The sequence below is a fragment of the Pristis pectinata genome, chromosome 6 (assembly GCF_009764475.1).
Source record: "Pristis pectinata isolate sPriPec2 chromosome 6, sPriPec2.1.pri, whole genome shotgun sequence".
Classification (NCBI taxonomy): Eukaryota; Metazoa; Chordata; class Chondrichthyes; order Rhinopristiformes; family Pristidae; genus Pristis; species Pristis pectinata.
This window is the reverse complement of record NC_067410.1, coordinates 18,532,853-18,556,244: the sequence shown is the minus strand read 5'-3', so window position 1 is coordinate 18,556,244 and position 23,392 is coordinate 18,532,853. Positions and strand designations below refer to the sequence as shown.

The following is a 23,392-nucleotide window of genomic DNA, read 5'->3' as shown; positions in this document are numbered from 1 at the left end:
ATCTCTCTATTCATTGACAGCTAGCTAAGCCATGCTCACTGGTAGCCAGCTATAAGTTACTGTGAATGTTGCTGCATGTCCTGATGTTGAAAACTATTAAAAAGCACACAATCAAAATATTTTTAAACATTAAAATTGAAAAAAATCTAAACACTTAAAATACTTTGAAACAATTAAAACCATTGGAGCGAGATTTTGAGTGGGACGATTGAAAAGTGGTGAGTCTCTGTGCCTGAGCTGGTGAGTTTCACCGTGCAAGAGTCTAAACGAGGCACATTTGCAAATTGTTACCTGCTGATTGGCTTATTAATGGCAGCAAATAAAGGTCAGGCAAGAGTAAGCAGAGTGGCCATTGCGTGAGTGGTCAGTGTTGGAGTGGGGGAGCTGAGGCTTTGGTTCAAGAGGAGTGGCCAGTGTTGGAGTGGGGAGCTGAGGCTTTGGTTCAAGAGGCTTCAGTGAGAAGAGGTGAAGGTAAGTCTCCGGTAAGTGCCTTTCTTTCTTTCTTTGAATTGGTGTTCCCTGTAGTGCAGAGTAGTAAGAATGGCTCCAGGGTCAGTGGTGTGTTCAGCTTGTGAGATGTGGGAGTTCTGGGAGACATCCAGTCTCCCTGATAACCACATCTGCATGAGGTGCATCCAACTGCAGCTCCTTACAGACCGTGTTAGGGAACTGGAGCTGCAGCTGGATGACCTTTGGCTCCTACAGGATACTGAGGAGTACATAGACAAGAGCTACAGGGAGGCAGTCACTCCGAGGTTGCAGGAGGCAGGTAGCTGGGTGACTGTCAGGAGAAGGACAGAGAATAGGCCGATAGTGCAGAGTTCCCCTGTGGCCATTCCCCTCAATAACAGGTATACCGCTTTGGATACTGTTGGGGGGGGGGGCGGCCTACCAGAAGAAAGCTGCAGTGACCAGGTCTTTGGCACTGAGCCTGGTTGTGTGGTGCAGAAGGGAAGGGGGAGAAGAGGAGGGTGGTAGTGATAGGGGATTCCATAGTAAGGGGGGCAGACAGGAGATTCTGTGGATGTGAAAGAGACTCCAGGATGGTATGTTGCCTCCCGGGTGCCAGGGTCAGGGACGTCTCGGATCGGGCCCACAGCATTCTGAAGGAGGAGGGTGAACAGCCAGAGGTCGTAGTACATATTGGTACCAATGACATAGGTAGGAAAAGAAATGAGGTCCTGAAGAGGGAACAGAAGGAGATAAGTAGGAAGCAGAAAAGCAGGGCAGTAATCTCTGGATTGCTGCCTGTGCCACGTGCCAGTGAGGGTACGAATAGAATGATTTGGCAGATGAATGCGTGGCTGAGAAATTGGTGCAGGGGGCAGGGTTTCAGATTTATTGATCATTGGGATCTCTTCTGTACAAAAGGAATGGGTTATACCTGAACTGGAGGGGAACCAATATTCTTGCAGACAGGTTTGCTAGAACTGTTGGGGAGGGTTTAAACTAGTTTGGCAGGAGGATGGGAACCAGAGTGATAGGTCAGAGCTTGGTTCATTTACTGTACAAGTAGATGCAGAGCGTAGAAAGACTGTGAGAAAGGATAGGCAGTTGAAAGGACAAAATTACAGTCAGTTGGATGGGCTGACGTGTGTCAACTTTAATGCAAGAAGTATCAGGAACAAGGCTAATGAACTTGGAGCATGGGTAAGTACATGGAACTACGATGTTATGGCCATTACAGAGACTTGGCTGTCACAAGGGCAGGAATGGCTGCTGGATATTCCGGGGTTTAGATGTTTCAAAAGGGACAGGGATGGAGGTAAAAGAGGTGGGGGAGTGGGCTTTGCTGATCAGGGACAGTGTCACAGCTGTAGAAAGGGAGGACGTCCTGGAGGAATCGTCCACTGAGTCAGTGTGGGCGGAAGTCAGAAACAGAGGGAGTGATCACTCTATTGGGAGCATTCTACAGACCCCCCACTAGCAGCAGAGATGCTGAGGAGCAGATCGGGAGGAAGATTTTGGAGAGGTGCAAAAATAACAGGGTTGTTATCATGGGTGATTTCAACTTCCCGAATATTGATTGGCACCTCCTTAGTGTAAAAGGGATAGATGGGATGGAGTTTGTTCGGTGTGTACAGGAAGGATTCCTGACACAGTATGTGGACAGGCTGACAAGAGGAGAGGCCATAATGGACCTGGTACTAGGCAATGAGCCTGATCAGGTTTCAGATCTCTTGGTGGGAGAGAATTTTGGAGATAGTGACCATAACTCCTTGACCTTTACCATAGCCTTGGAGAGGGATAGGAGCAGATGATATGGGAGAGTATTTAACTGGAGGAGGGGGAATTATGATGCTATCAGGCAGGAACTTGGGAGCATAAATTGGGAAAAGGTGTTCTTGGGGAAGTGCACAGTGGAAATGTGGAGGTTGTTTGAGGAATACTTGCATGGGACTCTGGATAAGTTTGTCCCATTGAAGCAGGGTAAGGATGGTAGAGTGAAGGAACCGTGGTTGACACGGGATGTAGAATATCTTGTCAAGAGGAAGAAAGAAGCTTACCTAAGGCTTAGAAAGCATGGCTCAGACAGGGCTCTGGAGAGTTTCAAGGTAGCCAGGAGGGAGCTTAAGAATGGACTTAGGAGAGCTAAAAGGGGGCATTAGAAGTCCTTGGCGAGTAGGATCAAGGAAAACCCCAAGTCATTCCACACATGTGAAAAACAAGAGGATGACTAGAGTGAGGGTAGGACTGTTCAGGGATAAAAGAGGAAATATGTGCCTGGAGTCAGAAGAGGTAGGGGAGGCCCTTAATGAATATTTTGCTTTGGTATTCATCAGAGAGAGAGACATTGATGTTTGTGAGGATGGCATACAACAGGCTGATGTGCTAGGGCATGTCAATGTGAGGAAAGAGGATGTGCTGGAACTATTGAAAGACATTAGTATAGAAAAGTCACCGGGGCTGGGCGGGATATATCCAAGGTTATTACGGGAAGCTAGGGAAGAGATTGCTGCACCTTTGGCAACGATCTTTGTGTCCTCACTGGCCATAGGAGTAGTGCCAGATGATTGGAGGGTGGCAAATGTTGTTTCATTGTTTAAGAAAGGAAGTAGGGATAACCTTGGGAATTACAGATCAGTGAGTCTTACTTCTTGGGGTCCATAGATCCCTCAAGGTTGCCGTGCAGGTTGTTAGAGTTGTTAAGAAGGCGTATGGAGTGTTGGCCTTCATTAGTCGGGGTATTGAGTTCAAGAGCCGCGAGGTGATGTTGCAGCTCTATAAAACTCTGGTCAGACCACACTTGGAGTATTGTGTTCAGTTCTGGTTGCCTCATTATAGAAAGGATGTGGAAGCTTTACAGAGGGTGCAGAGGAGATTTATCAGGACGTTGCCTGGATTGGAGAGTATGTCTTATGAGGATAGGTTGAGTGAGCTAGGGCTTTTCTCTTTGGAGAGAAGGAGGATGAGAGGGGACTTGATAGAAGTGTACAAGATGATAAGAGGCATAGATCAAGTGCACAGTCAGAGACTTTTTCCCAGGGTGACAATGGCTAACACGAGGGGACATAATTTTAAGGAGATTGGAGGAAGGTATAAGGGGGATGTCAGGGTTAAGTTTTATACAGAGAGTGGTGGGTGCATGGAATGCACTGCCTGCAGAGGTTGTGGGGGCAGATACATTAGGGAGATTTAAGAGACTTAAATAGACACATGAATGATAGAAAAAAGGGGGCTATGTGGGAGGGAAGGGTTAGATCTTGGAGGAGGATAAAATGTCGGACAACATTGTGGTCTGAAGGGCCTGTACTGCGCTGTAGTGTTCTATGTTCTATTTCAATAAACAACTAATACAAAATTATAAATTACCTGTTACTTTGCTACCTTTCAACTGCTTCTCTCCTCTGAATGGAATCACTGTTCCTGCACAACCTGACCTGGGTTCAATGGGCAGATTCCCCAGTGTAAGTGCTGGGAAATTGCCACGAGTTCATGCCATGGAGCCCAGCTTTGGATTGCAGGGAGTCACCAGCAAAGAGCAGGAATCCCTACAGGTTGCCAGTTACTTGGACTACTAAAGCAGTTGAGTGAAAGTTCCTACCCATAATTTTCCCACAAATTTTAGAGACTTTTCGTCTGCAAATTTCAGAAGAGTTCTTAAATAGCTATGAAGTAAAAAGAAATTCAAAAGCCATTGACTTCTTAGGATCTGAGACACCTACGTCGAGAAAATATTCCAGAAAGAACGCCTGGAGCTCTACACACCTACCACAGAGGCATTGTCCTGGCCTTCATTAAGGCACGTTCATAATGATGTTGCTTTTGGAGGTTGCACACAGGTGGCATAGTGGCACAGTGGGCAAAGTTGCTGCCACACAGCTCCAGCAATCTGGGTTCAATTCTGACCTTGTCTGGAGCTTTCATGCTTTCCCTGTGACTGTGTGAGTTTCCCTAGGTCCTCCAGTTTCCTCCTACATCCTAAGAGCAGGCTAATAGGTTACTTGACTACTGTAAATTGTCCCTCGAGAATCAAGGAGTTGCTGGGAGATAACTGAGGCAGTGGGAGTGAAGGGTGTGCTCTAAGAGCTGACATAAGCTCTATGGGAAATTAAGAGCAGTACAATTTTCACCATGCACATGAGGTGCAAGCTCAGGAAGTTGCTGCATTCTCCAGCTGGGATTCTCAGCAAGAAACACTGACTATTTGTGAACTAGGTTTATATTGAACACATCACAGCCCCAATTTCCTTTTATCCATTGTGTGGAAGTACGCAAATACCAGTGTTTGCAGCTAAGTCTAGACTATGGCTGCAATGAGTTCAAGCTGTGCACTGTAACAAAATCACTAGGAAAAAAAATCTAATGTCACTTCTTTCTCAATACATTGCCAGTTGTTGATGAAAAATTAAACTAACTTTGAATTCTAGATTTATCAATTATTGGCTACCATAAGAATGCTTAATTGAAATTATGAGTGGATAAACACAAATCCATTTATGTCTTTCCAAAGAAAATGTTCACAAAACTATGAACGAGTTTCTATCTTAAGTGCTCTCATCTGAAAGGTATACAATTTTAAGTTTAGAGGAAGGAATTTATTCCTGTCATGGTCTAATGCTCTTCACAGCTCATTTCAATCTCAGTTACTGACTCAAGGTGAGAACAATACAGAGAAAACTTAATTATGGTCTGGAACAAAACCAGATGGTTTACCTAATGCTGTAATAGAAAATAAATATATCTTGTGCATTAGATAATAAAGTGAATGAACAAAAGATAATCTAGTGACCAAAGGACTCAGCTTTTATATTGTAGCATCTAGTTTAAAGAGAGGTTATATCCATGTTTTGTAGAGACACTAAACATAATTATACAGCTGTAAATCATTCAGACATTAGCAAGAAATGTCTCCATTAAATTTATATGTATTCAATATAATCGAGCCAAACTAAATATTTAGACCAAATCTCAATCTGAATCAAGTAGTTTTAGCTAGAATGGAATGTCAGCTGTAAATTATTGTACATATCATAGTCCAAATGGATGCTTCACTTTCAAGTTTGGGCTGCCTTTACATACAGTTTTGTCCACTTACCATGCACAGAAAGCATTGAGAGTAAGTGGCTGTGACAATCAATTCCAAGGACCAGAATGCAGGGCTGCAAGAAGTTGCAGAATCTCACATGCATCAATTTGCACAACAAAATGCATTGGTGGGTCTGCTAGAAAGTCTCCATGCAATGTCAAACAGCAGGAGAAGATCAGCACCAACCTTGCACAGGGCTTTGCACAGGGTTTGAAGTCCATCAGACCTAGAGAGGAAGCAGTGGGCAACTCCACCGGCATCGTCTCAAAATAGAGCCACGGTAGGAAACTAGATGAGCAGAACAGCAAAAACACTCAAGAAACTCGACATCATCCAGGACAAAGCAATCCGTTTGATGATTCCCCAATTCACCAACCTGAAATGATCATACCCTCCACCACTGACATCCCATCGGTACATTGTGTGCCAGCTACAAAATGCAATGCAGCAAGCTACCAAGGCTACTCAACTGCATCTCCTGCATCTGTGACCTACACCAACAAGCAGGGTAAGTGCAGTAAGGGCACCACCTGTAGGTCCCCTCCAAGGCACATGCCTAACTGACTTGGAAATATATTTCTCTTCTTTCATCATTGCTGGGACTAAATCCTAGAACCTAACAACACTGCAGAAGCACTCTGAGCACAAGGACTTTAGTGGTTAAAGAAGGGTAACAACTGCATTCTCAAGGTCAAATAGGGAGAAGCAATGAATGCTGATCTTCCCATAGATGAATAAACAAATTCTACATGTCGTTACATTCACTAACATGAAACTGCTGCTAGTCCAGCCTAGCTTCCTGCCAGAACCCTTCTGTAAGATAGGTTGGAATATCCATAAAGACTCTGCCACTAAGAGAAAGAGAAACATAATTAAAGAATTTAGTTTTTGAACTTGTATCTTTGCACAAAATGTGCGAGAGGACACAGCCTATGTGGTGCTTTCACAATTAAAATGAGATTACTCCTGGTCACTGGTGCTAAAGGCACATGTGCACTCACATCCCATACATTTCATATATTCCACCTTAATGGAACAAATGTATGGGAGTGGAATACAACCAGAGTTTAATAACCAGGTTGGATTTAGAATCGGTGCCCGAGGATAAATTTCTCCTCCTAATGATATAATCAGAGTAGCTAATCAAGTGCTTTCTATCAATATACACTCTCCCTTTGTTCAAGGACTTTATTCATCCTGAGAGACCAAGGAGCAGCGGGTCCCTCACAGGTCCGGTCTAAAACCCTTTTAAAAAGTTCGAGTTTTTGCGGGCTTTTTACTTAGGAGTGAATCAGGAGCTGGGAGACCAAGGAGCAGCAGGTCCCTCATAGACCCGGGCTAATTTAGAAGGGCCAATAAAAACGGAGGTCATGTCAAGCAGAACAGCCATTTTGGAGTGGCCATTTATTGAGTGGACAGAGTCAGAGTGAGTGGCTTTGGCACAACAGGCTTCAGCATCAAGAGGCGGAGGCCATCTGCAACAACACTAGTGAGTAGCAGGTAAGTAAAGGTAAGGTTTACTGTTACTGTTATAACTTTTATGTAGACTACAGCTAGGTAAGAAAAAAAATAGTTCAGCTGGAGGGCAAGGATATGTGCTGCAGCTGTATGATATGGGAGCTAGTGGACCCTGCTGTGGTGCACGGTGACCACATCTGCAGTAAGTGCTTGAGGCTGGAGGAACTTTGGCTCAGAATTGATGAGCTGGAGTTGTAGCTTCAAACACTGTGAAGCATCAGGAGGGAGAGAATTATGTAGATGCTGTGCATCGGGAGGCAGTCACCCCCTCTCCCCCTTAGAACAGGTACTTCTAGGGTCCAGGAGGCAGATAGATGGGTGACTGTCAGGGGAAAGAAAGAGAAGGGGAACAGGCAGACAGAGCAGAGGACCCCAGAGGCTGTTCCCCTCAAAACCAGGTATTCCGCTTTGGATGCTGTTGAGGGGGATGACCTACAGGGATCAAGCAGCAGTAGCCAGCTCTCTGGCACTGGGACTGTTCCTGCTGCTCAGAAGGGAAGGGAGGAGAAGAAGAGGGCAATAGTGATAGGGGACTCGATAGTCAGGGGAACAGACAGAAGGTTCTGTGGACATGAGCGAGAATCCCGGATGGTATGTTGCCTCCCAGGTGCCAGCGTCCAGGATGTCTCTGATCAGGTCCACAGCATTCTTGTGTGGGAGGGAAAGCAGCCAGAAGTCGTGGTACATGTTGGTACCAACGATATAGGTAGAAAGAGGGATGAGGTCCTGAAAAGTGAGTTTAGGGAGCTAGGCAGAAGGCTGAAGAACAGGACCTCAAGGGTAGCAATCTCAGGACTGCTGCCAGTGCCACGTGATAGTGAAGGTAAGAATAGGAGGAGATGGCAGATGAATGCCTAGCTGAGGAGTTGGTGCAGGGGGCAAGGTTTTAGATTTTTGGATCATTGGGATCTCTTCTGGGGAAGGTGGGATCTGTACAGATTGAATAGGTTACACCTGAACTTAAGGGGGATCAACATCCTTGCAGGCAGGTTTGCTAGTGTGGTTCGGGAGGGTTTAAACTAGTTTGCAAGGGGGATGGGAACTGGAGGGATGGGTCAGTGGAAGAAGTGCATGGAGTAAAGCCAGACCTAACATATGGAGAGGCATTGAGGAAGGAGAAGCAGAGTATAGGATATAAAGGTAGTAAGGTGGATGGGCTAAAGTGCATTTACTTAAATGCAAGAAGCATCAGGAATAAGGGTGATGAACTGAGAGCTTGGATAAATACATGGAACTATGATATTGTGGCTCTTGCAGAGACTTGGCTGTCACCAGGGCAGGAATGGATACTGAATATTCCTGGATTTCAGTGTTTTAAACGGGGGGGGGGGGGGCAAGAAGAGGAGGAGGATGGCATTACTGGTCAGGGATACTATTATAGCTGCAGAAAGGGTGGATAATGTAGCAGGATCCTCTTTAGAATCAGTATGGGTGGAAGTTAGGAATAAGAAAGGAGCAGTTACTCCACTGGGAGTATTCTATAGACCCCCTGGTAGCAGCAAGGATACTGAGGAGCAGATCAGGAGGCAGATTTTGGAAAGGTGCAAAAATAACAGGGTTGTTATCATGGGAGACTTCAACTTCCCAAATATTGATTGGCACCAAAGGTTTAGACAGGGCAGAGTTTGTTAAGTGTGTCCAGGACGTATTCCTGTCACAGTATGTTGACAGGCTGACTAGAGGGAATGCCATATTAGATCTAGTATTAGGTAATGAACCAGGTCAGGCGACAGATCTCTCAGTGGGTGAGCATTTGGGGGACAGTGACCACCGCTCCCTAACCTTTAGTGTTGTCATGGACAAAGATAGGGGCAAAGAGGACAGGAAAATATTTAATTGGGGAAGGGCAAATTATGAGGCTATAAGGCTAGAACTTGCAAGTGTGAATTTGGATGACATTTTTGAAGGGAAATGTACTATGGAGATGTGGTCATTGTTCAGGGATCTCCTGCAGGATGTTAGGGATAAATTTGTCCCGGTGAGGCAGAGAAAGAATGGCAGCGTGAAGGAACCATGGGTGACGAGAGGTGGAGCATCTAGTTAGGAGGAAGAAGGCAGCATACATAAGGTTTAGGCAGCAAGGATCAGATAGGTCTCTCGAGAAATATAGGGTAGCAAGGAAGGAACTTAAGAAGGGGCTGAGGAGAACAAGAAGGGGACATAAAAAGGCCTTGGCGAGTAGGGTTAAGGAAAACCCCAAGGCATTTTTCACTTATGTGATGAGCAGAAGGATGATGGGAGTAAAGGTAGGAATGATTAGGGATAAAGGTAGGAAGATGTGCCTGGAAGCTGTGGAAGTGCGTGAGGTTCTCAATGAATACTTCTCTTCAGTATTCACCAAGGAGAGGGGCCTTGATGATGCTGAGGACAGTGTTGATAAGGGTAATGTTCTGGAGCATGTTGCTATCAAGAGAGAGGATGTGTTGGAGCTGTTAGAAAATATTAGGACAGATAAGTCCCCAGGATGCTCTGTGAGGCGAGGGAGGAGATTGCTGAGCCGTTGGCTAGGATCTTTGAGTTCACGTTATCCACAGGAATGGTACCAGAGGATTGGAGGGTGGCAATTGTTGTCCCCTTATTCAAAAAAGGTAGTAGGGATCGTCCAGGGAATTATAGACCAGTGAGCCTTATGTCTGTGGTGGGCAAGCTGTTGGAAAGGATTCTTAGAGATAGGATCTATGGGCATTTAGAGAATCATGGTCTGATCAGGGACAGCCAGCATGGCTTTGTGAAGGGAAGATCATGTCTCACAAGCCTGATAGTGTTCTTTGAGGAGGTGACCAGACAGATTGCTGAGGGTAGTGCAGTAGATGTGGTCTACATGGATTTTAGTAAGGCGTTTGACAAGGTTCCACATGGTAGACTTCTTCAGAAGGACAGAGGGTATGGGATCCAGAGAAGCCTGGCCATGTGGATTTAGAATTGGCTTGCCTGTAGAAAGCAGATGGTTGTGGTGGAAGGAGTGCATTCAGATTGGAGGGCTGTGACTAGCAGTGTCCCACAAGGATTGGTTCTGTGACCTCTGCTTTTCGTGATTTTTATTAATGACTTGGATGAGAAGTTAGAAGGGTGGGTTGGCAAAGGTTGGTGGTGTTGTGGATAGTGTAGAGGATTGTTGAAGATTGCAGAGGGACATTGATGGGATGCAGAGCTGGGCTGAGAAGTGGCAGATGGAGTTCAATCCAGAGAAGTGTGAGGTGGTACACTTTGGAAGGACAAACTCCAAGGCAGAGTACAAGGTTAATGGCAGGATTCTTGGTAGTGTGGAGGAGCAGAGGGATCTGGGGGTCCATATCCACAGATCCCTGAAAGTTGCCTCACAGGTGGATAGGGTAGTTAAGAAAGCTTATGGGGTGTTAGCTTTCATAAGTCAAGGGATCAAGTTTAATAGCCGCGAGGTAATGATGCAACTCTATAAAACTCTGGTTAGACCACACTTAGAGTACTGTGTCCAGTTCTAGTCGCCTCATTATAGGAAGGATGTGGAAGCGTTGGAAAGGGTGCAGAGAAGATTTACCAGGATGCTGCCTGGTTTAGAGAATATGCATTATGAGGAGAGACTAAGGGAGCTAGGGCTTTACTGTTTGGAGAGAAGGAGGATGAGGGGAGACATGATAGAGGTGTACAAAATATTAAGAGGAATAGATAGAGTGGACAGCCAGCGCCTCTTTCCCAGGGCACCAATGCTCAATACAAGAGGGCATGGCTTTTAGTAATGGGTGGGAAGTTCAAGGGAGATTTCAGAGGGAGGTTTTTTTACCCAGAGAGTGGTTGGGGCATGGACTGCGCTGCCTGGGGCAGTGGTGGAGGCAGGTACATTGGTCAAATTCAAGAGATTACTAGATAAGCATATGGAGGAATTTAAAATAGAGGGATATGTGGGAGGAAGGGGTTAGATAGTCTTAGGCGAGGTTTAAAGGTCGGCACAACATTGTGGGCCGAAGGGCCTGTATTGCGCTGCACTGTTCTATGTTCTTTTACCTATCAGACCCTTTTCTCCCTCAGCACCTCAGGATAACATTATAACAACATCAATAAGTCCCCACTCTTTATGGGAATAAGATCTCCAGATTCTCCCCATTCTAGGCTCATCAACCCTAATTTTGCACAAAAGGTGTTGGGCCCGATGAATAGGCCCTGCACTGCACTGTTGGAGGTGACTTGCTTGATATGAGTGCTTAAACCAACCTTCTGTCCACTGTGCATAGATAGATGTTGGAAGTGCATACCATCAGTTTGAAAATGAGAAGTTCTCTGGTTCACTGGCCAAAATCATTTCCTCTACTTTCAATAGATTAACAGGTCATTCATTCCATTGCTGCCATTTGTAAGCAAAACAGCTGCTTCACTTTTTCTAATTAACAGCAGTGAATGCACATTACATGAGAGATGAGATAAAATGCTGTATGTAAGTAAAAATAATTGTTCCTATTCACATTTACCTTTACAGCCAGCTTTGCCAACCAGATACATCCGATGTTGCTTTCACTGAGTTGTCGCTTTTCAATCAGTTTGTGGATATGCCTTATGAGTCCATAATACATGTTGGATCTCATTTTAATTGGGTCATAATAAACAATTCTTGCGCAGACATATGATGGGATCTTTGACTAACTGCTTCTTCATTCGTTTTCCTGATGCGGTGGCTTGACCTTAAATTGTCCATTTCGACATATTCCACCATAATCTTTCAAATGTTCATGCCTTTCACTGGCCTCAGTGCAAGTCCCCATTTACCACACTCCAGTTTCTTGGGCATCCACACTGCCCTCCTCTTTTCAGAGGTTGTGCTGGTATATGACAACCTTAAACTTTTGCCTTTTTTTTCTTTTGTAATTATTTTCTTTTTCTCCATCTACAGGAACTGCTGCTTGGAGGTCCCCTAGGACATTATTCTCAATATCTGAACACTGCGCATGTTTACTTTGACCCCGCTCACATCTGGATTCTGTTTAATGAATATGCTGCAAGGTGCTGCCCAATGGAATAACATTGTGTATAATGATGAATACACTGAATGAATAACACAGTTTGCTGTTTAAAGGCTCTTTGAAGCAATTCATGGAGACTTTATGAAAATCAAGTCTGCTTGCCTGCAAATTAATAACAGGCAGAGCAACCCTCTGGTCTGTAAGAGAAGTGCCATATTGCACAGGATATGAGACAACGGCCCAGAAATTTGAACATTAGCCTGTTCTCACAAAAGCCTGAAGCCCATGAGAGCACATGGGTAGGAGGAGTAAGAGATGTTGTGGAAGTTGCTGGGGTTGTGTTGGGAGGGTAGGGATGGGGGAGAGGAGCGAGGATGAGGATGCAGATGTTTCCTCCAGGAAATCTCTCACCAAGAGGGGGCATGAAGTAGTGTACTTGTTATGGGCGAAGGGAACAGATCACAAGATCACAAGACAAGGGAGCAGAAGCAGGCCATTCGGCCCATCGAGTCTGCTCCAAGCAAAGGGAAATAGAAATGAGAAATGGGGAATGGGGGCAGAAGAAGAAAAAAACCTATTCTAATCCCAATTTCCGGCCTTATCCCCATATCCCTTGATATCCTGACTATTTAGATATCTATCTATCTCCTCCTTGAACGCCCCCACTGATCTGGCCTCCACTGCTGTACGTGGCAAGGAGTTCCACAAATTCACCACCCTCCGGCTAAAGAAATTTTTCCTCATCTCTGTTTTGAAACTGTACCCTCTAATTCTAAGATTGTGCCCTCTGGTCCTGGACTCACCCACTAAGGGAAACAGCCTAGCCACATTTACTCTGTCCTTTCCTATCAATATTTTAAATGTCGCTATGAGGTCCCCTCTCATTCTTCTGTACTCCAGTGAGTACAGTCCAAGAGCTGACAAACGCTCCTCATACGTAAGCCCTTTCATTCCTGGAATCATCCTTGTAAATCTCCTCTGAACCCTCTCCAACGTCAACACATCCTTCCTAAGATGTGGGGCCCAAAACTGCGCACAATATTCCAAATGAGGCCTCACTAGTGCCCCGTAGAGCCTCATCAACACTTCCTTACTTTTATACACTATACCTCTCGAAATGAATGCCAACATAGCATTCGCTTTCTTTACCACCGATCCGACCTGGTGGTTAACCTTTAAGGTATCATGCACGAGTACCCCCAAGTCCCTTTGTACTTCCGTGCTTTGGATTTTCTCTCCTCCTAGATAATAATCTGCCCGCTTATTTCTGCTTCCAAAGTGTACAACTGCACATTTCCCTACATTGAATCTCATCTGCCATTTCCTTGCCCATTCTCCTAAACTGTCTAGGTCCCTCTGCAACCTTCCTATCTCTTCAATACTCCCTACTCCTCCCCCTATCTTGGTGTCATCCGCAAACTTAGCCATGAAACCATTTATTCCATCATCCAAATCGTTAATGTACAAGGTAAAAAGGAGCGGTCCCAACACCGACCCCTGCGGCACAGATAGGTCAGAGGTGTGGAGGGTGAGCGTGCTGAGAAACTTGCTGGGGTCATGCTTCTGCTCCTGTTGATGTATCAGCAGAAGGATAAAGACTTTCACCTCATGGGTTCAGCTGCCAAGTTGCTGGGAAAGCCAGCTGTCTGCAGTTAAAAATAGACTTAGTGTTAAAATGAAGGCTGAAGCCTTGTTGTAATGTTTAAAGACTAATCCAAGGTCCACAAGTGCATTGGCCACCTGATCCTTCACCCTCTTACATTGGACATGGTTTGAGATAGCATTTGGTTCCTGTCCAGATTTCTTTGCAACTTGCCCTCTGCACAACCCTGACTCACCCACAGTGCCAGTGAGTGGTGAAATGCCAGTGTGTGGCCCTCAGTCCCTGACCTTGACTCTCCTGACAAGAGATACCACTGAAGAGAGGTCATGAATCACCACAAAAAGAAGGGACTATCAGATGATTAGTCAGGCATGCTTTCCTACATGACAGCAATAGAGACCTGGCAACAGACTATCCAATCCTTATATGGCTAATGTTGTTCAATAGAAAGGAACCTGAAAATTAAACAAAGTTGAAACATAGAGATGAGTTCTACCAAAGTTACCCAAGGAATTACAACTGTTAACCAAAAGTCTTAAAAACCAAGAATAAATTCATTTGGTAAAAACATGACAACCACTAAGTGCCTGTTTAAGAACAATTGTTCATTAGTTCATTGCATTAGTTCATCAGATTGTACTTTGTCTTTGACGAGGCTATAACCTACACTGAGCCAACGCACAGTTATTGCCTGCCAATGTCTCTTTGGTTCTTTGATTTAACTAGTCTACAAGATAAGATTTAATTAAAATCAACAACAACACATATTTACATCACCGAGAATCATAACAGAATACGCTAGTCACAGTCAAGAGTAACAAAAGAATCCTTTAAGAGAAAATTCTTAATTGACCAAGATACTCGTTGAGAATTAGTGGATCTACTTGTCAGGAACTGATCATGAAATCAGCATTTTGGGATCAAAAGGGTAAACTGTTTCAATTTTAAAAAATTATGTTGAATTGTGCTCCTCCTCTGTGTTTAGGCTTTCAACGCTAATCCTTAATCCAAGATGTTTACCATGACAACCCTGTAAACAGGTGATTAATTGCATGCCATTTTGATTCCGTTGTGCATTCAATAAACTTGTGTCATCTGTACTGGAACCTTATAAGTATGGGGCTGTAATACCCTTCTGTTCATTATTTGAAGATTGAAAGTGAGGACTGACAAATAATGTTTGCACTTGTTCTTCCTACCTGAGGATCTGACAGACGTGAGATATCTGGATAAAGGTAAAACTTTATTCCCTCTGCAGCTCCAGGAAGAGTCACTCCTCGAATCAACAAAACCAGCAGCATCAGATAGGGGAATGTTGCTGTTACGTACACCACCTAGAAACAGAAGGTACAACATGTAAGCTCTGTGTTCACACTTTTCTCCAGAAAAAGCATAATGGGCCAACATTCCTGGACGAGGCCCACTAAATGAACGAACCCTCAGTGCATTCTGCTTGCACACACATTGTCTGGGGAGGGAGGGCTGAACAAGCTACCTGTCCACACTTGATAGGTGCCCTTTGAGGTAGAGTGAGCTCTCTGCTGTGAGTGGGCCTCAGGTTGCATATCTCAAGGCCCTGGAAGGTCCTGACAGCCTTTGACTGCTTGCTGGTTTTCAAAAACATTTTAACTTATCTCTGATAATCAGAGATTTTAAAAATGATCAGATTTAGTTCATTAAAATATGAAAATAAAGTAAAATAAATAACACACTTACATACACCTACCTTTTTCACAGGGTTGGCAATACCATTCAAATTATTGGAGACTCCATTCTTATGTCATTTCTGCCTGTCCTAAAGGTGAAAGATATATGCAAAATGCACCAGTGTTCTTTCCTCAGGGTATCACGGCTCCACCACTGAACTCAATGGCGAGTCCAGCGATAGAACAGTCAGTCCAATGCAACGGACAATGTGCTGGAGGAACTCAACAGGTCGAGCAGCCTCTGTGGGAGGAAAAAATTGTCGACGTTTCGGGTCAAAACCCTGCATCAGGACAGATGCTGCATGACCCGCTGAGCTCCTCCAGCACTTTGTTTGTTGCTTCAGATTCCAGCATCTGCAGTCTCTCTTGTGTCTCATCGGTCAGTCAGATGCAGTGGCATCAAACCTACAGCAAGTCCTAGATTTCTGCATTTGTCATTGGGTGAGATCCAGCCTGTATCCAGCTTGGTGATCGCTCCACCTCATGCATTACTTGCAACACTGGCAGGCAAAATTAAAGTCATAGGTCTGTTTTTTTTAAAAAAAGAGATGGCTTTACATTATTCACAATTCAAAAACTGCAACAGTTGTGTAACAACACACACAAAGTGCTGGATGAACTAAGCAGGTCAGACAGCATCTACGGAAGGAAATAAACAGTCAATGTTTCAGGCCAAGACCCTTCATCAGGACTGGAAGGCCTCAACCCGAAACATCAACTGTTTATTTCCCTCCATAGTTGCTGCTTGATCTGCTGAGTTCCTCCAGCACTTTGTGCGTGTTGCTCCATATTCCAGCATTTGCAGTCTCTCTTGTGTAACAGTTGTGTATATTGATTTTAGAAAAGTGCAAAATTCCACTACATATACAGTATAATATCATTCTATTACTATTCAGAAATGCGTAACAATAGGGATTCAGATTTCAAAGGAACTCTGCACATTTTTGCTGAGTTCCCCTTTCAACAAAAGAGTCCATTGCCATGTAATTGATGGCATCAAATGTTGTACTCCTCCAAAATCCAGTTCCATTGACTTCAATGGATTTGGTTGGGAGATAAAGAGTACAGTTGTGTCGCACCAGTAGCACCATCAGTCAGTGCTCATACTTGTGGACTAGTAATAGAACCATTCATAGAGAAACGTGTTTCAATGCAAGTTTCCACCATCTCAGTAACAGAATGTTAATTGCAGAAAATCTTTTATATTCATCCAGTTTTCATTAAGAGAGGCATTTGTGACCAAGGAAGCTACAGCACTCTGAGAGAAAATGTGAGGATTGTTCTGACAGTTCTGTGTGGAGGAGCAGGGAGCCGCTAACAACAGCTTCACAATTTCCACATTTCCATTTGTACTCCAGAAGTTGCAGTCAGTTTCGTAGCAGATGCTGCTTGACCTGCTACGTGCTTCCAATATTTCCTGGTATTTTTGCCAAAGAATGATGTTTAGTAATAACAATATAAGTACCTTCTTAAATATCATAAATGTTAGTGACTGCTGCTCAACTTCTCTTGCTCAGAGAGTAAACAAGTGTAAATATGGATCTGATTCATTAAGTTGTTAATTGCTTTAGAAGACTTAAGAAGTGTAAAACTTCATTATATTTTTATATTTTCCTTTCTGTTCCCATTTCTCTCTCAGTTAATCCAATCTTTCTCTACCTCCTCCTAGTTACCTGATTTAATATTGAATTTATACACTCCAATTTACTCTCCCTCTGAAAAATCAGTTGCTGGCCCATTGTTCACCCAGATGCCCTGTCATCATGTTATCAAGTCCCACTTCCCTCAAACCACTTTCAAACCTAAATCTGCCTTCTCCAGCAAAACTTTCCAATCATGAGTTTTCACACCAGTCATGTTTTTAACTTCCATGTGGAAGACTGATAATTACGTACCAACTAGTGCAGAAGTATAGGCACTGTAAATTATTGCCCAGAGTTATTTTGAACACACTTCTGACTTACTTGCTGGGAAAATCAACCAGAGCATAAAAGCAGCTTCAATGGGTTACTCCAAATAAAGAACAAATGACCAAAAAAACAAAGTAATATTTCTAAAGGGAACTTACAGCTCTCTAAGTTTACGTCAAAGGAACACTGAGTGTGGTGGGATGGTCAAATGCAATGGATGCTGACAACTCAGCTTCAGTGCTGAACAATAATGTCAGGAACTTGCTTCAATTCTAGCTAAACTACTTCAAAATTCTCAACTTCAAATACTGAACCAATGGCACAAGATTGAAGTGAGGTTATTTTCATGACTTCAGGGCATGATAAACTGCTTTTAGAAAAGTGCAGTCACTGTTGCATTGTCGAAAACCTGGCAGCCAATCCTCATGTGGCAACATTCCAGAGGGAACAATGTCATAATGGTCAGATAATTTATTTCTAATGGTTACTTCTGACTGGAAATAACATCGATCAGGAAACCAAGATTTAGTCCTTTTGTTTTGGAATTGTGCCATAATGCTTTGTACTTCCACCTGAAGGCAGATAGAGTTTGGGTTTAACATCACATCCAAAACTCAGCACTTCTGACAGGACAGCACTGCAGTATTAGGCCAGATTGTTTTATGCTCAAGTAGGACTTCAACCTACAACCTTGTCAGTCAGAGGGAAGAGGGCTGCCACTGAGCTACAGCTGAAACACACCAGCTAAACCAGGCTGAAGACGATAGACTCTGGGTTAAAATGGAGGGAGAACAAGCAGGATGTTGTGTAGCCCCTTGGTAAGTTTCCATTTTGGTTTCCTGCTCAGGCCAGAAGAGTGATCTTAATTATTATTGAAGGAAAACTGTACAAACCCTACATTCCATCAAAAGGTCAATTATTGGGGAGCAGATAAATTACTACCCATTCCTGGTTTTCCCATTTGAATTTATTGTCAAAGGGACGAACAAAATAAAACCACATTGTGGTCATGTATCCCCTGGGTTTGAATGGCAGCTGCGTGTTTTCATAGCTGTTGGATTTTTTCAAAAATGTTTCTTCCCTGCTGCACCCTTTTAAGAGATTTTATCATTTCAGCCTCAGCAATGCTGGCAAAATACTCAAAATAATGGAGTCAGCACAAAAAGGGCAAAGTAGCTGCAGCAGCTGTCTTCTGCAGGCAATCTGTCCACAGCACCCGCACATAATAATGTCACATCTACTGTGCAGGTATGCGTGGTGCCTGAGCACAGTTTCTAGCCACACAACACCAGTGGGAAAGTGATGGCAAAACATTTCAAAACCGATAGTAAATCAGTCTTCATTGAGCTTTCAAAACTACTTTCAAGTTTGTGCTAAGCTGACCATGAGGCAGGAAAACATCATTTCTAGTCAGCCAATAGATCTGAACTGCTTCTGGGTAAAAAAAAGAGAATATAACACTCTGCTGACCTGGACTCACTCTATTTGCATGCAAAGGAGTTTATGCTTCACCCTCATTGAGGAAAACAATTCAATCAGCCTCTTACCCCAACTGCAGTGTGCTAAACGCTAAAGATAGGCACGGCCATAAAAAAAATCAAAAAAATATGCAATCGTCCAAACTAAAAGCCATTCAGATAATAACTGAGTGATGCGGACAGCAGAGAACAAAATGAGTGTTCATTTTCTCATGTAACAGTGTTCTTTAAGCTTCTGGCAAGTTTTATTCCACATGATTCTGGCTTCATCACATTTAATTATTTATCAGCACTGCATGCTTGGCATGAAATTTATGAAAAATTATTTATCAACAAAACACTGCACATCAGTTGACTTCATTACTTTATAGTAACTGGACTATGCAATTGAAATTAAGCTCTTTGCTTTGCACACATTTGATTAAGAAGAAAAATCACGCACAGCAAGACCAAACCAGAGATGGATGAAAGTAATAGACACTTATCTGTGAGTGTTTTTTTTGCAAATTAATAATGTGAGAATTATTTGTAAGGGCTGTAAAGTTGTTAATGACATTTCATTCTACTGACAACATCATCCACTTTAGATAAAAATAAATCAATCTTACTCTAGCTTCCATGCAACAGTTTTCACCATTCACCACTCAAATCGGTAAAATTCAGAAATATCGACTGAGTACTTCGCCAACGAGTGCTGTCACAGGTACTTGAGTTTGGGATGATTAATGGGGAAGGTGCGCCACAACAAGACCGATCCAGGCTCCTTCCGATACCACAAGCCCACACTTTCCAACACGGCTGGTGCAGGAACTCAGATACTTCGAGGGTAATCCATGGCAGGAGGTCTTGGCCCCTCTCATGCTCCTCCTCCACTCTGCAGGAAATCCGGGACACTTCCAGTGTGACCATGTGTGAAGGAAATGTATCCAGCTGCAGCTCCTGACGAACTGTATTGCACAGCTGGAGTAGCAGGTGAATTCACTATGGAGCATCATGGATAGCACATTTAGTGAGCTGGTCACTCCACACTTATTGGCTGCGCGTACAGAAAACTGATGGGTGACCACTAGACAAAGCAGCAGCAGCAAGCAGGTAGTCCCCTGTGACCGTTCTCCTTGCAAACAGATATACCATGCTGGATACTGTTGGAGAAGGGATGATGTGTCCCCCAACAGCCAAGTCTGCTGCACAGGAGGTGGGGTGTGGGGTAAAACCAGGAGACTGATGGGCTATTCAATTGTAAAGAACATCAGAATCATTTGGAGCTTATCTTGCCAGAAGCTTAGAGAATACCGCTTCATGAAAAAAATTAACACTCATTTAATTCTCTAGCTCTGCAGCATTACTCAGTTATTATCCGGCATGGCTTTTAATTAGCTGACATGGGTGGGGAGGGGTGGGGGGGCAAGGAAGGAGACTGCTGGGGCCTCAACAGATGTTTTTACTCTTTGCTGGCCAGAGGTGAGGTGCCAAATGACTGGAGGACAGCAAATGTGGCACCTCCATTCAAAAAGAGTAGCAGGGATAAGCCAAATAAGACATTGGAGTCAATTAAAATCTTCCAAGACCAAGACTGATTTTTGACCGGTCTAGGTATCACTGAATATGGAGCAAAATCAGATAAAGACAGTGGAGATATTGATCAGCCATTCGCTCACTGAATAGCAGAATATATTAGAAGGGCTGAGTGATCCTTAAGGGCGGTCTGATGGTGCAGACTTTAGTGCTGCTGCCTCACAGTTGCACTGACCAGACCTGCTGTCTCTGTGGGGTTTGCACATTCTCCCTGTAACTGCATGGGCTTCATCGAGAACCAGCGGGAACTCCGACACCCTCCCATATCCCAATGACATGCTGGTAGGTTAACTGGCTGTACATTATTTTTTTAGTGCAGATAAAGAGTGAAAAGAATGGACGGTGTTGCTCTGCTGGGAGCCGAAATGGACCATTGGCCAAGTGGCCTCTTTCTGTGTCATAATGTAAGTAAGTGCTCCCAGTCCAACCCACACATTCTTCCAATCAGCTCCATTGAATAGCAAGACTGAAAGGTTGGCAAATCTTCAAGTAGTTTACTACCTCTTGCAAAATTCTATCCTGAATTCTAAATATGTGTGTACCAAAATATTCACATTTTGTACAGTCTCATTTACATTACAATATTTCTATTCCTCATTGGTTAATTAGGTCTCCAGTTGGCCAGCCAGCTACCAATATTGTGTGATTAAGTATTGGCCACTGTATCTCATACCACTGTGACTACACTATAATGCGTCTACAGGACATCCAACTAACCGAATATAAACATTTGACTGCTATAAAACACAAATCTGGCATTTTCAATGAAATTCTACTGACTGCACAGAGCACCTCCTGAAATGCGTAGCTCACAAAAGTCCATGTCTTATAACGCAGCTTATGTAGAGAACTCAGTTCCAAATCTGTAATTCTAAGCAGTCCATCGATGGAACAATCTGATTTACATTCAGCAGATTGTACCATTTGGAATAAACATACCCACGGAAGATGAAATATTGGTTCTAGAGCTGACTAGAGATGGTAAATTTTAAAAAAATGGCTTCAGAAGTACAGCAGGAGAATGATCATTATGACAAAAAGCAAGAGAAAAATGTGAAGACTCTGACAAAATTGGGCAGTGAATTCTCATTTTATAGCTATCAGCTGTCAGGCAGAGTAATACTAATGGTGAGCATAAAACTGGCCACTCTAGCTCACATTCACCCACCACAGCTTCTGGAACATCCTGTCAAGTTGAATCAGGGCCTCACTGCATTGATATTAAAAATGCAATAGACACTGATGGAATTTCACATTGCTTTAACCAGTTCTTTCCCATAGTTCAGCTCATCCAGACAAGGCATGTGTTATTAAACACTGAACTGAAACTTCCTCACCTGGGGCTGGTGGCTCCATAAAGAACCACTGGTGATGAATTCATGGGCCACCCATCTCTTGATTTCTGCGTGTCAAGAGTATCACAACGCAGAAGTCGAAGACAAACCGGGCATCAGATACCAACACACTTAACTTCCCACTCTGTGACCGGACTCAGTGGAAAGTGCATTTAATTTTTAATGATTTTTATGCTTTAATTATTTTTTTCATTTTCTTTGGTTATGAGATACATTTAAAAAACAGGTAAAATGCCTCAGTCAGCAGCCAGCTGTCACAATGCTCAGAGGCAGGGTCTGAGGATCCACTGCCTGAGCCCTGGTTACCACTTCCAGTCTACTCCACTCTGCAGGAAGGGCGTGATAGCAGGCTTTTACCCTGATTGGACCTGCAGAGCTACAGTTGATATGTGCAGCAGTAGGAGAAACCTGGGGCAAGCCGGTTCAAGCACAATCTGGCCCATTAATTCACTTCATAGAGTTATAGAGTCATAGAGTTGTACAGCATAGAAATGGGCTCTTTAGTCTACAACGTCAATGCCATCCTTTTTGTCCATCAACATGAATCCCATTTGTCTGTATTAGGACTGTATCCTTCTCTGTCTTGCCTAGTTAGGTGTCAGTCTAAATGCCTTTTGCACCTTATTGCAATGCACTTTCTCTGTAGCTGTGACACTTTACTCTGTTCTGTTATTATTTCTTACCTGTACTACATCAATGCACTCTGTACTGACTCAATGTAACTGCACTGTGTAATGAATTGACCGGTACGATCGGTTTGTAAGACAAGTTTTTCACTGTACCTCGGTACAAGTGACAATAATAAACCAATACCAATAATTATGTCTGACTCCTCCACCTCCTCTGGCAGCACATTCCAGCTATCAACCACTCTCTGTAAGAAACTTCCTCCTCAGGTCTCCTTTAAAACTCCTTCCTCTCACCTTAAATCTATGCCTTCTTGCTGTTGATATCCTTACCATAGGTAAAATATTTTGACTATCTACCCTATCTATGGTTCTCATAATCCAATATATTTCTATTGGGCCAGTCCTCAGCCTCCTTCGCTCCAGGGAAGACAAGTCCAGCCTGTGCAATCTCTCCCCATAACTAAAGTCCTCCAATCCAGGTAACTTCCTGGTGAATCTCCTTTTCTCTCTCTCTGTCTCTCTCTCTCTCCTTCTCTCTCTCTAGCCGTTTCTCCTTAGTTGCATTTTGAGCAAGTTGTGGGAGAATCTTTACCTGAAGTGAACTTGTCTGCATCCATGATTTTCCTTGCAAGATTCATAAGGTAGCTCCCTCATTTAATTATCCTACAACTTCAAAGCCAGGGCACAGCTTGATCATGGAAATTACAGCCAATATTAATATACAGTTCTAGGTGGGAGAGTTCATGCTGGAGATATTTCAATGCTACAGTGAAGGCACAAGACTGAAAAACTGCAAATACCCGTGTGTTTTTTGTGTGGTTGCTAGGCAACAAGTACTTAATCCTTCCATGGCTGTGGAATTGCGAATTAATTTTTTATCAGTATAAAATGAAGTAAGCAAAATTAGCAAAACCCTCATTTATCATGATTAGATGAGGCAAGAGACAAGTACCGCCCATGGACCCTGGTCCCAGAAAGGAATGGGCCCCTCTAGAAATACTAGGTTAAGGAAAATGCTTTCATCAAAATAAAATGAATTATCATCTTTGAAACGAAAGTACCACTGAAGTGCAAACAAAAACCTTAAGATCTTGTGAGCTCCGATCCAGGCCCTTTAGCTACAGGGAATAATGTTATTCTTTTCTCTAGCTGAATGA

General features: G+C 43.5%; 1 protein-coding gene across 1 annotated transcript in view; it reads right to left on the bottom strand.

Annotated features, from left to right (window-relative positions):
* Window positions 1-23,392, bottom strand: part of slc6a11b (solute carrier family 6 member 11b) — a 123,439-nt gene that overhangs the window by 71,105 nt on the left and 28,942 nt on the right. The window contains exon 7 of the mRNA XM_052017480.1: window positions 14,782-14,916. Coding sequence (XP_051873440.1) covers window positions 14,782-14,916 — 135 coding nt within the window. The remainder of the gene's footprint in view (window positions 1-14,781; window positions 14,917-23,392) is intronic.